The sequence below is a fragment of the Octodon degus genome, unplaced genomic scaffold, assembly GCF_000260255.1.
Source record: "Octodon degus isolate 3935 unplaced genomic scaffold, OctDeg1.0 scaffold00035, whole genome shotgun sequence".
In the NCBI taxonomy this organism is placed as follows: domain Eukaryota; kingdom Metazoa; phylum Chordata; class Mammalia; order Rodentia; family Octodontidae; genus Octodon; species Octodon degus.
In genome coordinates, this window is record NW_004524611.1 from 15,338,384 (window position 1) to 15,353,832 (window position 15,449).

Sequence of the window (15,449 nt, forward strand, 5' to 3'; positions counted from 1 at the left end):
CACACACACACACACACACACACACACACACACACACACACTGGTGTTATTAGGGACTGAACCCACTGGGAAATGAACCTTCAAGTTGCCCAGGCTGGGCTCAGACTTGTGATCCTCCTACCTCAGCCTCCCAGAGTACTGGGGTTATAGGCATGCACCACCATGCCCAGCCTGGGAATCTTACAAACCCAGAAAGAGAATGCTCCTTCCTGGATAGCTAATTCCTAACTATAGGAAACAGCAAGCAACCACCCCCTCCCTAACGCTCACACACAGAGCCAATATTTCCATCCCAATGCCCTAGACCATCCCAGTGCCAGGCCACCGGGCTCCCACAGGCCGTCCTCACCCGCAGCTTGGCAGCAGGGTGCAAACCAACGGTGAGTCCCCAGCTTTTCATTTTCCCTGCCTTACATTTCTGGGAGAATTCCTATAAAGGCAGTGGCCTCAGCTTTCTCTTTGTCCTGCTTTTGCCTCCTGACCAAGACCCAGTGTTCACAGAAAAGGTAAGCGATAACTTCTCTCAGTGGCATGGACTTCTTTGTGTTACCACTTGGTCACCTCCAGAAATTCAAGCCCTGCAGGTACAAATAACACAGTCACCTCACAGGTTGGAGAAGACTCTGGAGGCAAGGAAACCGATTCACGGAAGGTGGGTAGCTCTTGCAAGCAGCTTGGCTGAGAAAGGAAGGGACAGGGCGTTGTTACATAAGAGGGTATTCAGATGCAATCCAATCTGCTTGGGTTTTGTTTTCCAGGGCTGGAATCAAACTCAGCCCTTCATGTGTGATGGACAAGTGCCCCACCACCAAGCTATTACCAGTCCTTACACTGTTTTCCTGTAAGTAAGAGATGCTTTGGTATCTTTATGGGATGATGGGAAGGAACCATTGGGGGAGAAATGTGGACTCTAGAGAGGTGGGTGCTGACCGAGGGAGCTTGCTTGGATCCCGAGGGCCAGGTCCACTCTGGGGCACTGACCGATGACATCCTTCTCTTTTTTGGGGGGGGGTACCGGGCATCAAACTCATGACCTTGTTAGGCAGGCACTGTGCCACCAATGAGATATGTCCTGGCTGACCCATGATGTCTTGAACAGACCTTTAGCAGAGTGCTTCTTTTATGACAGTGGGATTATCGCTCACTTCTCCGCCCTTCCACACTCTGGAGCTCCTGCGCTTTCCTTTTTATCAAAGCAACCCAAGTGTCCGGCACAGTACTTGGACTCCCTGAGCACTTAATTCATTTTAAGTGGGCTCCTTGCTCGTCCCTTGCTTGAAAGACAGCCATGGAAGGCAAGACTCAGAGATACCATCAGAATCATTGGGACTCATTTCCCTAAAATGCTGAGCTCTGCAGATCAGCCAGGGCTGCAGCCTTCTCCCAGGAGTGCTCCATCTGGCTTTGAACCCTCAGCCATTCCAAACACAACTGGGCTCCAATGCAGAGCGAGCGCTGGGGTGAGAGGGCAGCCTGGCCTTGGACACAAATCAGTCGGCTCCATGCTTGGCTGCACTAGCTAAGTCACTGTGCCCCAGGCCCGCCCCTGCCCATACAGGGTCCCGCAAGATTCATTTCCTGTCCTGGCCAGATTCATTACAAGCCAGAAAAAAGAAAAGAGACAGACAGAGGAAGAGAGAGAATTCAGTACTTGCATTAAACATCGCAGCTCCTGATGGGTACATCTGTCAGCTTTATTTGTGGCAAGTCTCACAGCACCAAGGCAATATGAGATCTGGCCCTTAAATCACTAAGAGACAACTTTAGGTATTGCAGGAAAGAGCCAGGTCAGAATCCAGCTGCCCTGCCCCTTGTGCTGGGACAACTCCAGGTGGGATTTTCTACAACCTCCAAGCCGCAGGCAACTTGGATTAAGAGCAGTAGCCAAAGGCTGGAATGCAGCTGGGGGATGAGCAATTGCTCGGATGCAGGGGCCCTCAGGCTCACCCCCTGCACTAAAGAAAGAGCTTCCACAAGAAGCAAAAAGACCCAGGTTCCAGCTCTGCCTCGGCTACGCCTCAGCCGGAGAACATGGCGAAGACTTCTTTCTTCCGAGCCTCACTCAGTTTCTGCATCTACAGAGCAGAGATTATACAATGAACAGAAAGCCCTGTCCACATCGTGAAGCCCCACTGAAAGGTGAGGAACGGGCCACTTGGAAATGAGGCTGGTGAAGGTGCTGGTGTCACCTCTGCTGCCAGCCAGATGGGACTCACAGGAGGGAAATCTATGGTAGGAAATTCAACCCAGCGATGAAAGGCTGGCGTCTTATCTGACGTTCAGGGCTGACTTTTGATCTGTACTGGTAGAAAAATCATGCCCTGGTATACAGCCAGTCGGCAACTGTTAAGGAACTCTAGCTAGCTAGGGGCTGGAGCGCAGCTCCTGGTAGAGCATGTGCTTAGCATGTGTGAGGCTCTGGGCTCCACTTCCAGCAAAACACACACACACACACACACACACACACACACACACACACACACACACGAATGCACACACATCCAAGTAAGTTCCAGGCTCTGTGTTGGGTTCCACAAGCGTAGCAGGGAATGACAATGCCCCCTGTCCCTCCTTTAAGGGACCTCACAGTCAGCCACTGTGTAATCAGGCAGACTCCTAGGGAAATTATGCAAAGTGTGAGCAGAGATCTAGCTCAGACGATGCTCACAAAGTTTCAGTTCTAGACATGATGGTGTAACTCGTATCGGACTAACTATACTTTGGATAAAATATATATTTTTAAAGAAATTATTAAAAGCCATGAGAGGGAAATAAACTGTTGGTAGAAAGTGGAGAGGGTCTAATCATTGAAAAAAGACTGTAGGATTCTACAGGGCTCGGCTTTTCAAGGGTGCGCAGCAAGGCAGGGTTACCAGAATTCAGGTCCAGATTGCAGTCTCAGGGCTTACGGCTGCCAGAGGCCTTGGGAACCAAAGGGAGAAATCTAATCATGGATGAAGCTACCAGGGAGCAGACAGCTCTACCACCTACAGCACCCCCTGGACTCTTTGGCTGGCCTGGAACTGGGAACTGGGAGTGTGCAAGGCAGAGCCCAATGAACTCAGGAGGGAGCAGCCAGCTAGGGAGCCTGCACTTCCCAGGAGAGGTATCAGTGCTGCCCCAAGAAGGCAGACCAGAGAAAGCCAGAGCCTCGCCAAGTCAGGAGCTTAGTTAACATCTAGGGCTTACTTGGAAACCTGGGAAAGACCCTTAAGGGCAAAAATTATATCAGGTATAAGGACTTTACCTGCCCATCCCAATAAAACACAAATTCTGAACTTTCACAAATGTATAGCAATTTTCCTGCCTGCTAGAACAAAAATCAGCACGCTTCAAGAAAATCAGAATCTCTACAACATGTCATTCAAAGTTTCCAGAGAGAAAGGAGACAGACAGACACAGACAGACATACAGACACAGACAGACAGACAGACAGACAGACAGACAGACAGACAGACAGACAGAGACACAAAGACAGACAGAGAAACAGATAGAGAAAGGAAGGAAGGGGGAAGGTAGAGAGGTGAGCAACATTTACTAATATGAACAAACCCCCCAACAGACACAGATAGAAGATAGAAGAGAAAGACAAAGTAAATCATGAATAGATGAAGAAAACTTAGCAGAAAAATATAAGCAACAATAAAAATAAGGAAAAACACATGACAATCCTAAAATTTTCTAGAACATGCTGCGAAGTATATTCTCTACAGGAAAAAATTCACTAGACGGGCTTAACAGAAGATTGTAGGTGTTAGCAGAGTCAATGAATTTGAAGACAGACTAATGAAAATTATGCAATATGTGCCAGTTAAATAGAAGACCCAATACTATTATGGGCTACTGGACTCTTTTAGAATATTTTGCTGAGTTTACACACCTATAATGTTCAAATAACGGAACTTAACAACAAAAAGGGGATGCAGAAGAATGTCCATTTTGTATCGGTGTATTCAAATGGTAGGATCGAAATACAGTTACATTCTCTTAATGAATAGAGGGATTTGTTCTAATGGTGTTTGTAAATAGGATATCATGTATGCATCTTATACAGCAATTAACCACTAGGAAGAATGTTTACAATGTGTTAATTATTGAAACTGTCCTACCAGTTTGGTTTGAAACTGTCTCATTGCTATTTGTTTCTCAATAAATTTATGGAAAAAAAGAAAATTATGCAATCTGAGGAGCAGAGAAAAACAACCCTCAACAACAATATCAAGCAATCTAGGATGTGTGAATGGATTCTTGGGAGTAGAGAAGAGAGGATAGGACAGAAAAAGATGGAGAAATAATGGACAAAGGCTTTCCAACTCAGTTAAAAAATTACTTAGATATTCAGGATGCTCAAAGTACCCCCCTACATGCACACACACACACACACACACACACACACACACACAGAGGAGGATTAATAAAGTTTCACTTCATAGCATCTTAGTCAAACTACTGAAAGGCTATGAAAGATCTTGCAAATAACCAGAGGGAGAAGAGACACAGCTAGAAGCAGAACAAAACCATGAATATACCACAAACTTCTCACCCAGAACCATGAATGCCAAAAGACAATGGGACAGTCATTCTGGGTAATGTACTGGAAAAAAGTCCAAAACTACAAATGAAAATATTATTCAAAAACTAATGGGAAATAAAATAGTAGAGAGGTTATGGAGAAATTGGAGTCCTCATGCACTGCTGGTAGGAATGTAAGATGGTGCTGTTACTATGAAAACCATTTCGCAGTTCTCCAACAAGTGAGACATGGAATTACCATATCATCCAGCAATTCCGGCCCTGGGTATATAACCAAAATAATTGAAAACAGGTGTTCAAACAAAAATTTGCTCACACATGTTCATAGCCGTACTATTCACAATAGCCAGAGGGTGGAAACAACCCAAATGCCCATCAACTGATGAATGGATAAACAAAATATGATCTGGCCATATGATGGAATATTATTCATTATTCAGTTCCATCCTGCAAGATGGAGGAAGTCCCAGAACACGATGCTGAGTAAAGAAGGCAGGCTCGGGAGGCCACATACCATATGGCTCCATTTCTGAGAAAGTATCCAGAATGGACAAAACAACAGAGATAAAAAGCAGATTTGTGGTAGCCAGGGGCTGAGGCAGAGCAAATGAAGAATGACCATTTAGTGGGCATGGGCTGTCCTTTTGGTGTGACAAAAGCACCCTTGAACTGAATAGTGACAGTGTGAAGACACATGTGCTTAATGTCATTGAATTACACACATTAAAATGGTTAGGGAGGTAAGTTGTGTGTTGTGTGTATTTTATAGTAAATAAATGAATAAATAAATAAAAATAAAATTAAGGTTAAATATACTTTCAGACCCTTTTTTTATTTGAAAGGATTAATTCTAAACAGATCTGCACTACAAGGAAAGCTGAAAGAATTCTGGGAGCTGGGGGTCTAGGGTATCAGATGCAGACTTAGAGTTCAGGAAGAAATAAAGATGACTGGAAATGATAACTGTAGGGTGAATAGAAGATTTTTATTCCTCATTTTGCTTCTCCAAGAGACAAACTGACTGATGCAAATCTTGTGTCATCGATCTATGAACATGCAACCTACTATTGATATTTATAACATAAAACAATAGCATGAAAAATGGTAGATAAATTATACTATTCCGGGTTCTTTCCATTTTGCATGGGATAGTCCTGTGTATATGCTAGATTTATATTAAGTTACAGATATGTATTTTTGGGGGGGCCTGCTCAGCCCACCCAGAGGGCAGGACTGGTGTGGCATGTGGTGCCGGAGATCAACCCAAGGTCCTGTGCCTGCCTAAGCTGCCTACGCAGGTGCTTTAGACCGCTGAGCTATCTCGCCAGCCCCTGACAGATACATGTTGTAATCCTTAGGAAAACTATCAAGAAATAAATAATGCAGAGAAGTAGAACAGAAAAGTCAACCATGGAGGCTACGTTCTACTCATTCATACCAAGCTTGCCTCCCCACCACAAACAGCCAGGAAGCTGGACAAAGTGTGTGGGACAATATTAATAGATATTTGGTAAGAGACACACAGAATGGTGATCAGAAGGGAAACCAACAAGGTGGCTCCTGGAGGCATCATAGGAACCAGCACATGGGGAGAGGGGACCAGGTAGACCGCAGCAATGTCTCTGAATCAGAGAGTAGGAAGCCAGAGGGCAGGCCTAGGAAGGCAAATTTGAAGGTCAAGTACCAGAGAGAAGAGAGTGACGCCGAAAAAGAGCTCCAGAAATATCCACGGAGTCAAAATGCACTGAACTCGAAGCTTCCGGTGTGTATGAGTCACATGTATGTAATAAAAGGCATACAATGACACCTGTGAAACTTGATTTAAGTGCAAAAATAACTAGTAAAATAAGAAGCATGTATGGCTGTATATCTATTAAAGAAAATTAATTATTTATTTAAAACATCTTTACAGAGAAAGCTGGAACCGTAGCTTTCTCTCTTATAAAGTTTCATTTATAACTTTATAAGACATTTAAGGAAAAAGGAATAGCAATTTAAATACCTCCCCAATGCCCTCCGAAAAAGAAGAAGGAATTATTTTGAGATCAATAGAAGTTCTTAAAACCAAAGGCTAATGAAGATATCACAAGGAAAGAAAAGAAAAACAATCAATGCAGAAATACACAGAAGGGTAATACATCCAAATGAGATTTACCCCCAGATCAGCTTAATATTCCAAAACCAAAATAACTGTCCATGCTAATGCAGTACATGGTTAAGAGAAAATATCATCTTGGTATAGATGCAGAAAAATATTTGACCAGACTCAACATTTATGCTGAAAATTCTCAACAAACTAAGTACAATGGTTTATGTCTAGATGTCCCCCAAAGCTGCATGAGCTCATAGGCAGGGCTCTCAGGAGGTGACTGGATCAGGGATGTGTGACACTGGCCCACGAGTGTGTGATACCGGACCATGGGTATGAAACTGTACACAAACAGGAAAAGAAACCAAAAATAACCATGACATCGAATTAGTGCACTGATTGGCTTAGCATGGCTCCGGGTGGAGGTGGCAGCTTTACTGAAGAGAGACGCCCCATCCTGGGTCTGAGCGGCGCCAACCAATCAGTTTATGGCCAGATGAAATAAGGAAAGAGGTAAGAAGGAAGCATACTGCTTCCTGCCTGCCTCACCGCCGGGGACTGCTGCTCCTCTGCCATGCCATCCTGCATCGGAGCCTGCCCACTGTGGGTTACATCTTGATAAATTTACTTGTCAAAAATTGAAACTCACATCAGGACAGCACCTCCCCTGCTGAGGGGTTTAGCCTAGACTACTGGAAATAGGTTCAGCTCACTTATATTCGCCCACAGTTGGGCAAGCCAAAATCACCTAACATATGTAAAAGCCTATTTTATACATTGTTTTGCTTTTCAATACTGAAAATTGAACCGAGGCCCTCCACACTGAGCTACATTTTCAACTCTTTTTAATTTTTTTTTTATTTTAAGGCAGGATTTTATTAAGTCATGAAGCTGCCAACGATGTGCTCAAACTTGTGATCCTCCTGCCTCAGCCTCCCAGAGCGCTGGGATTGCCGACATTGCATATCCCTAGACCACTGACTCCCTTTACACTGCAGAGTATCAGAGGTTTTCCCTCCTGACCAAACGTCCGATTGGGAGCTGAGCCTCCCTGGTGCTGCCTAAACTCACAACAAAATGTCATATCACCCAGGAAAAGACCAAAATCCACAATCCCAGAGCTATATAGCCCCAGCCCTAGCAGTGAGTCTCCACTACATTCATATCACTTCCATATCATCATAGAATTGAAAACTCACACATCAAAATCAGGAGGCACCTATATTTATTTTGTAATAAGCAAAACAATAATCCCTAAATATGCAGTATAGGAATAGAGAGAGAGAGAGAGAGAGAGAGAGAGAGAGAGAGAGAGAGAGATGATTCTTGCTATTCTTAGCACTTATACTCCATAAAGTCACTGCAAACATTACTTCAGTTCCTGAGGCCTTCACACTGAGCTACATCCCCAGCCCTCTTTATTTTTTTTATTTCTGAATCAGGGTCTCTCTAACTGAGTAAGTTATCCAGGCTGAACTCAAATTTGTGATCCTGCTGCCTCAGCCTCCCAGAGTGCTGGGATACAGGCGTGCACCACTGCAGCTGACTCGATCACAGCGTTCTTATCCACAGATAACCACATAACCTCATTTTGTGTGTGTTTCTGCTGAAAGAATTTTTATTTAATGTTGACTACTGATTCATGAACATGGGCTTCCTGACCGAAAATGCTATAACAAACATGTGAGCAAAAGCTCTCTAATACAGATGTCTTTTCTCCATAAGGCACATCACAACCCTGTTTCACTTAAGAACTGCAGACAGCACTGCAGCACTACACCTGGAGTACAGTGCAAATGGAGAAATTACCAATAAAAAGGAGAAACAGGGCCAGCCAGCTAGCTCAGCAGATGAAAGCACCTGCTTAGGCAGACTCAGGGATTGGGGTTCAATCCCCGGCTTGCCATGCCAGCCCTGCCCCTGGAGTGCGCTGAGATGCTGATTGAGACCGGGTGTGGTGGTATGTGCCTGTAATCCCAGCGCTTGGGAGGCTGAAAATAGGAGGATCACTATGTCACTACAAATGCAATCTGTGTAGTGAGACCCTGCAGACCCTGCACTAAATATATTTAATAAATAAATAAATAAGAAACAGGTGGAAAAGGCAGCACTAAATAGACCATGCAAAGGGTACTCACGCACAGCATGGGAGCTGAAACAGGAGAAGCATCTCCTTGCTTACCCTCAGCTGGAAGGGCTGGCCAAATAGCTCAGCTGATTAAAGCACCTGCAAGCAGGCACAGGGACCCGGGGTTCAATCCCCGGGGCTGCCCTGCCAGCCCCACCCCTGGGGCTCACTGAGAAGGCAATTAGCACTGGGTATGGTGGCTCACACCTGTAATCCCAGCTCTTGGGAGGCTGTAAACAGGTGGATCACTACGAGTCAATCTAGTAGTGAGATCCTGAACACCCTATAGACCCTTCCCTAAAATACAAAAAAAAAAAAAAAAACACCTCAGCTGGGGTGTGTGTTGGTGACTTACAGCCCATATCTGGGGAAGAGCTCTGTCACTAGTCATGTGAGAGTTAGCAAGCAGGTGAACTGGGATTCCCAAATCGAATCAACAGTATGTGGGCATTTGTATGAGGGAATCCCCAAGCCATAGACTACCAGGTAGGGTGTCCAGAGAGGGTGTCATCCTGAGGCAGGAGATCAGGACAGGGTAAGCCAGCTGTGCAAGCAGGCATGACCTGTCAATCCCAGCCAGGGCCCATGTGCAGAACAGCTTCTGAGCTCTGCGCCTGACACCCATCAGAGAATGGTATCTTCCATCCTCTGCACAAGCTCAAGCAGGGTTTTGAAGGACAGTCTAGATCTGACGTGAGAATGGGGTGTAAGACTGGGCGTGGTGGCATGTGCTGTAATCCCAGCGCTTTTGAGGCTGAAAACAGGAGGATCGTTACGAGTCTGATCTGTGTAGCAAGACCCTGTAGACCCTGTACTAAATACATTAAAAAAAGAATGGGATGTTAAAGATGGTGGGCACTGTCCTTGCAGCCACTGCCTTCTTTCTTTCTCAGTGATCTGCTCTGTGTGCAGGGTGTATTTCTTTTGCCGCACTCAGTCATGAGTTGCATGAATGAAGCAAATTAAATGTTAAATATTTTTGAAACAACACAATAGATAACTTAAGAAGTCCTTTAAACTTTTTTCTCCTTCTTGTTTATCTCCTATTTTGTGCCAGAGAGACAGAGACAGAGACAGAGACAGAGAGAGACAGAGACAGAGAAAGAAAGACTGTCTGACTCATTTCTCTCAACATTATTTTCCCAAGTTGCATCCATTTGATTATAAATGTTTCAAGTTTATTTTTCTTTATGGCAGACTAGTGCTCCATTGTGTATAAATACCAATTTTGCTTACCCATTCATTTGGGGTTTTTAAATTAATTTTATTGAAACACTTTTGATATACATAATGATCACATTCATCATGGAATACTTGTGCCTGTATATAATATATTCATTCATCTGTTGATGAACATATGTGCTATGTTCATACCTAAGGAGGTAATGAACATAGTAACCTCCTAGGAGATAACTAGGCCAAGGTGAATTGCACTGGGGATGCCTCCCTGACCTGCAGGGGTTCCCAGAAAGAAAAGAATGAGAACCGATTGGGAATGAAGTGTGCACGACCCACAGGAGCCCCCTAGGAATGTGCCTAAAGTCCTGGACACGGCCTCGATTCAGCCTGCTGTCTTTATGGACTCTTGTTTGGGATGTAAAATCTTTACAAGGGCTTTCAGGAGCCAGCCCCACACTGGCTCTCACGCTGCCAGGAATTCCTCAGCTGCCAACTCACCCATCTCAAGACCGCAGCCTCCTCCCACACTGCTGAGGCTGGGCTTGCTGAGAGAGGCCATGCGCGGCATCCCTCGCCCTGCAGGCAGGTGGAGGCTCTGCTTGCTCATCCTGAGGTGGGGGAGCCCAGCAGGGTCCTCCAGCAGGGAGCAGCCGGTCACGGCTCTGAGGCTGAGGTTGTGAAAAGGGCTGGCAACTCCTCACAATTAGCCCAGGAAACCTAGCTGTTTCAGGTGAGTTTACTGATAATTAGTATTCAACACTAGCAAAGATGCTCAACTACACAGAGACCATAATAAGTCAATTGCTTGCAGACTCATATCAGAGCTCTATCAGTGAGTGGCAAGTGACAGTTAAGTTGCATCTGGTGGCAAGTGAGTTGACGCACTTCAATTGTGCAGCACAACTAGTGGCGGCCTTTAGGCCAGAATCTGACACCTATTTTAGTTCATGTGTGCCTTGTCTGTTATTTTATTTATCACTTCCACCCAGTTTTCCTTCTTGTACTGTGTACAGTACATTCGTCTCAATCACAGTCTTGGTAATTCCATGAGTTAACTCCAGCCAAAAAGAGGAAAATGAACAAACACCACCAGAGAACTTCTTGGAAAAGGGGAGACCAATGATACAGCAGAAGACTCTAGAACTGCCAACAGAAAGAAAGCTGCATCTAACAGAAAAGAACAAGAGTCTTAATCAAACTATAGGTTCACTGAAGCAGGTGATTTACATTCTGCAAGCCTGCTTCATATCAATTGTGCTAGGCAGCTAGCCAACCAACCACACCATGAACCCTTCAAAACCTTACAAAACTAAGGTTTTGAAGGGACTAAGCGCTCTACATTAAAAGACATTCTTTGTGAGCACAAGGAATGGAGACAATTACTGCCGATCACTGCTATATCAAATGTGTCTGCACAGACAGCATCATTCTTAGTAGCTACCGAAGCTGAGAAGCTCTTGAGACTGCCAAAGACGGTGGCCTTAAAAGTATGTTAGGACAACTTTAAATCTCCATACATTCTGGAGTCAAGTTTAGGCAAAGTGGGCCGGGGAGATAGCTCAGTAGAATAAGCGCTTGCCTGGCAAGTGCAGGGTCCTGAGTTCAATCTGCAGTATCACACACACAAAAAAAGTTTAGGGAAAGTATCCTGAGGTTGCCACGGAAATGCTGAAAAGCCCGCTTCCGTTTCCAACATTCTGTTTTGGTACAGCAGGGTTTTCTGCAGTGACAGCAATCAAAGTGAGATTAAAGAGTAAATTGACCATCAGCAACATACTTTGGGTGTCACCGTCTCCCATTATCCACAGGTGGGGCCATCTACTTGCAAGAAAACCTGAGGGTTTCCACGACTCTGTATTTTGGTGAGTTACAGGAATAATAGAAATAGTGGCTGGAGAAGTAGCCTGAACTGCATAGCAAGACCTGTCTCAAAAAAGAAAAAGAAAAAAAGAAATGAAAGCTAAATTTGGAGCTAATTAAGTTTCCAAGTGCAACACTGACCTCTGACCCACTGACCCACCAGTGCTGAGGAGACCCAGCTGGCTGCGCACCTACTCCGTAGGAGCAGACCTGCCCCGTCATGAGTATGACAGGAATTTGCTCTGTGGACCACCTCTGTCTTCCCCTGGATGCTATTGTCTTGTCCCTTGGGCTCCAGATCCAGATGGAGTCTGGCCTGGGAATGGCCCACCCTGTTATGGGTGTACCACAAAACTGAAGAAAGAAACTGTAAAACAAATACCTTTCCCCAGGACAGAGCCTGCAAGGCTTCCCCACCCCTCACCCAGCTTATGGGCAGGAGCAGCTTCCTCTCAGGCCACCCAGGCCAGCGCCCAGGTCCCTAGAGGTGGCTAGGAAAAGGAAAGAAGAATTTCAAGCTGTGCAGCAGAGGTGGAAAGAAGGCGACTGCAGGGAGAGATGCGCACGGCCAGTCAAGCCCAGCCTGGCCAGCACCCGTGTGCAGAGCCTGTCCCCACCAGACTCACCCTCGTCACAGTTGCTCCCGGTGAAGCCAGGGCAGCACCTCCACTCCAGCGCTGTCACCGTGCGGTAGGACACCCTGTATGTGGGTCTGATGAGAGTCCTGTAACTAACACAAGCACAGTGTCAGGGGTTAGGCTCCCTGCCACCCACACCCACTGCTGCCAAGATAGCCACACTGCTCCGCCCACCCTGGGCTGGGTGGAGGGCAGCCGGACAGTGGGCCTGTCACCCCACTCCATGTTCACGGGCTGTGCGATCTAAAGGTCCATCCGGCCCAGCCTTCCTATACCTCTCCACGTGGGGCTACCTATCGTGAGAAATGTCCTGCACACAGAACAAGATAGGAATATGGAAAAGGAAAATATCATTAAAACCTGCAAAACTGGGCTGGGCAGATAGCTCCGTGGCATAAGTGCCTGCCTGGCAAGTGCAAGGTCCTGAGTTCGATTCCTGGTACAAAAAAAAAAAAAAAAAAACTGCAAAACTTCCAAGCACTCTCACCTCAACTCTGACCTTTTCCCTGGCATTATTCCTTTTGCTTGATTGATCTAATGAGTTCTTACTGAACAACCACTTTGTCTCATCTAGTGATCACTGTCATAAAACTGAGTCCACATCCCCAGGCAGTGGGACATTTCAGTGACATCTCCAAACACACTAGTGGGATGCGTACAGCAATAAAAAGCTCCTGCACCTGGGCATGGTGGTGCACACCTGCATTCCCTGGGAGACTGAGGCAGGAGGATCACAAGTTCCAGCCTCGCCCAGGTAACTTACCAAGACTGTCCCAAACAAAAAGTGAAAAAGGACTGTGTGAAGGTCTTAAGTCCAATCCCCACCCACTACCACCACACACACACACACACACACACACACACACACACTGCTCCTGCTTTTAAAAAAACTTTAAAATGAAGCATAAAATTTAAAATTAAAACCACAAATAAATAAAATTTCAAACAGCTCCGGAAAAATACTGTGGATCCCTATGACAAAGTTCTGCTCACACCAGTGTGGAAATCCCCCTACCTCGCTTTTTGAGATAGGGTCTTACTGTGTAGCGCCGCCTGACTTTGAACCCTCCATCCCCTGCCTGGGCCTTGCCAGGTGCTGCGATTACTGGTGTGCATCCACCTGCATGGTTCTTACAAATAAGTTTGATACTATTCTGTGAAACACCAAGAAGAGTGGACCTTAAATGCGCAGCTGAACTTCTTAAAGGGGTACGTTCAGCTTCTCTTATTGGCTTTACGTGCAGCATTATAGCTTTGCTGCCTGACTGCGTTTGCACAGCTTCCCCTTTAAAACAAAACAACATGACTTCACAAAGTTAAATCTGCTGACATCGAGCACATTAATCAATGAATGGGAAAATGATTAATTAATTGGGAGCAGCAGGCGCTGCATCCAGAGACGCCCTGTTGACAGGAAAACTTGGGAGTCCCCCAAACATCTAAAACCGGATTTCAAAAGTAGGGCTCTGGTTCTGGAAAATCCTGTTCCACTAATTTCTCTGCTTGAAAATTCACTCATGTTTCATCAGCATTCTGACAGGCAGCTCCCCTTGCCTTGGAGGGGACCTTCCGGGGAGGAGCAGCCCCCCGCTGAGAGCCACAGGGCCAGCTGGGGCCTGGCCGGACGACTGAGTCACAGAGTGGTGGGGGAGGGGAGGGGCGGAGTCAGTCCTTACAGCGAGCGACCTGGGGAACCGACGGCGAACCGAAGAACCTGGGTGCGTGAAGTTCAAACACGCACATTTGCACACACTCCCACCCTCAAACACCCTCATGCACTCACAACTCACATTCACACCGTTGCGTGAACACACAGTCGCTCCATAACACTAACACGCGTTCACCATCCTCAAGTTCTCTCAACCCCTACACACATCCTCTCACGCAGTCGCAGTTTTCAACACACCGGTACATTCTCAATACTTACACATGAGCTCGCTCACATTCACACCTCCTCACACCATCCCAGGACAGCCGGTATCACCAGTCTCAAAGGCTCAGAACCACAACGCAGACACCCAGGAGCCCAGAGAGAGGTCCAAAGCAGCTGGCTTCGGCATCCTCAGGGTCACCACTCCCAGCTACGTAAAGAAAGCACAACTCAGGCGTGGTGGTGCACGCCTGTGATTCCAACACTCAGAGAGGTTGGGTAGAAAGACGACAAAGCCGAGCCCATCCTTGGCAATGAGACTGGCTGAAAATGAAAAGTTTTAAAAGGGCCAAGGAAGTAGATGTAGCTCAGTGCAAAGGCCCTGGATTTAATCCCTGGTACCAGTCAGTCAATCAGTCAATCATGGAAAGGAGCAATTGCCATATTCTGAGAGGAGATCCCTTGAGGAATGCGTTAGAGAGATTGGGGTGTGCCCCCAGCCTGCACAGCACTTTGGGGCAGACATGGAACAGCTCCATGGGCGTTTGGGGACCACGAATCTGACCCTTGCCAGCTGCCCTCCTTGGCAAAGGCAGTTATGTGTGCATCTGATTCAGCCCAGTGTGGGACCCCAGCACCCCCAAAGCAGAACTTGGACATCTTAAGAGGGACACGGCAGCCACCTGGAAACGATGACCTGGCAGCAGGAAGGGTCCTTGGGGAGTTCAAAGCCAAGGGCAAGGGCATGAGCTGGCAGCTGGGGGAGGCTCCATTAGGGTGAAGATGCCCAGGTCAGGCATGTGCCATCCCAGGATACCTGAAATAGACCCCTCAAAGGGAGGTCTATCCAGCAGGACACAAGAGCGCATCCAGGGCCCCCGAGGCCAGATGACACGGGCACCAGCCCCAGCCCGGTAGACCCTCTTCCTCCTGTGCTTGCCTCTGCCACTCCGCCCTCATCATCACTGGCAAGCCACCTTCCCCCGCCTTGGAGCCACACGCCAGCCCTCACCTTCCAACTCCTGAGGCTCCCAGAGACACCAGACATTTGCACCCCAGTCCACACCTTAATGGTAATGCTGGTGGTAATAGTAATTTTTTAAGTTCTCTTATGTTTACTTCTCTTCCCCTCCAAACCCTCTTGCTCCACCT

At 46.6% G+C, this 15,449-nt stretch overlaps 1 protein-coding gene across 1 annotated transcript in view; it reads right to left on the reverse strand.

The window, feature by feature from the left end:
* The window catches only part of Col26a1 (collagen type XXVI alpha 1 chain), a 155,377-nt gene that overhangs the window by 75,761 nt on the left and 64,167 nt on the right, over positions 1-15,449 (reverse strand). Inside the window, exon 3 of the mRNA XM_023714313.1 lies at positions 12,416-12,513. Coding sequence (XP_023570081.1) covers positions 12,416-12,513 — 98 coding nt within the window. The remainder of the gene's footprint in view (positions 1-12,415; positions 12,514-15,449) is intronic.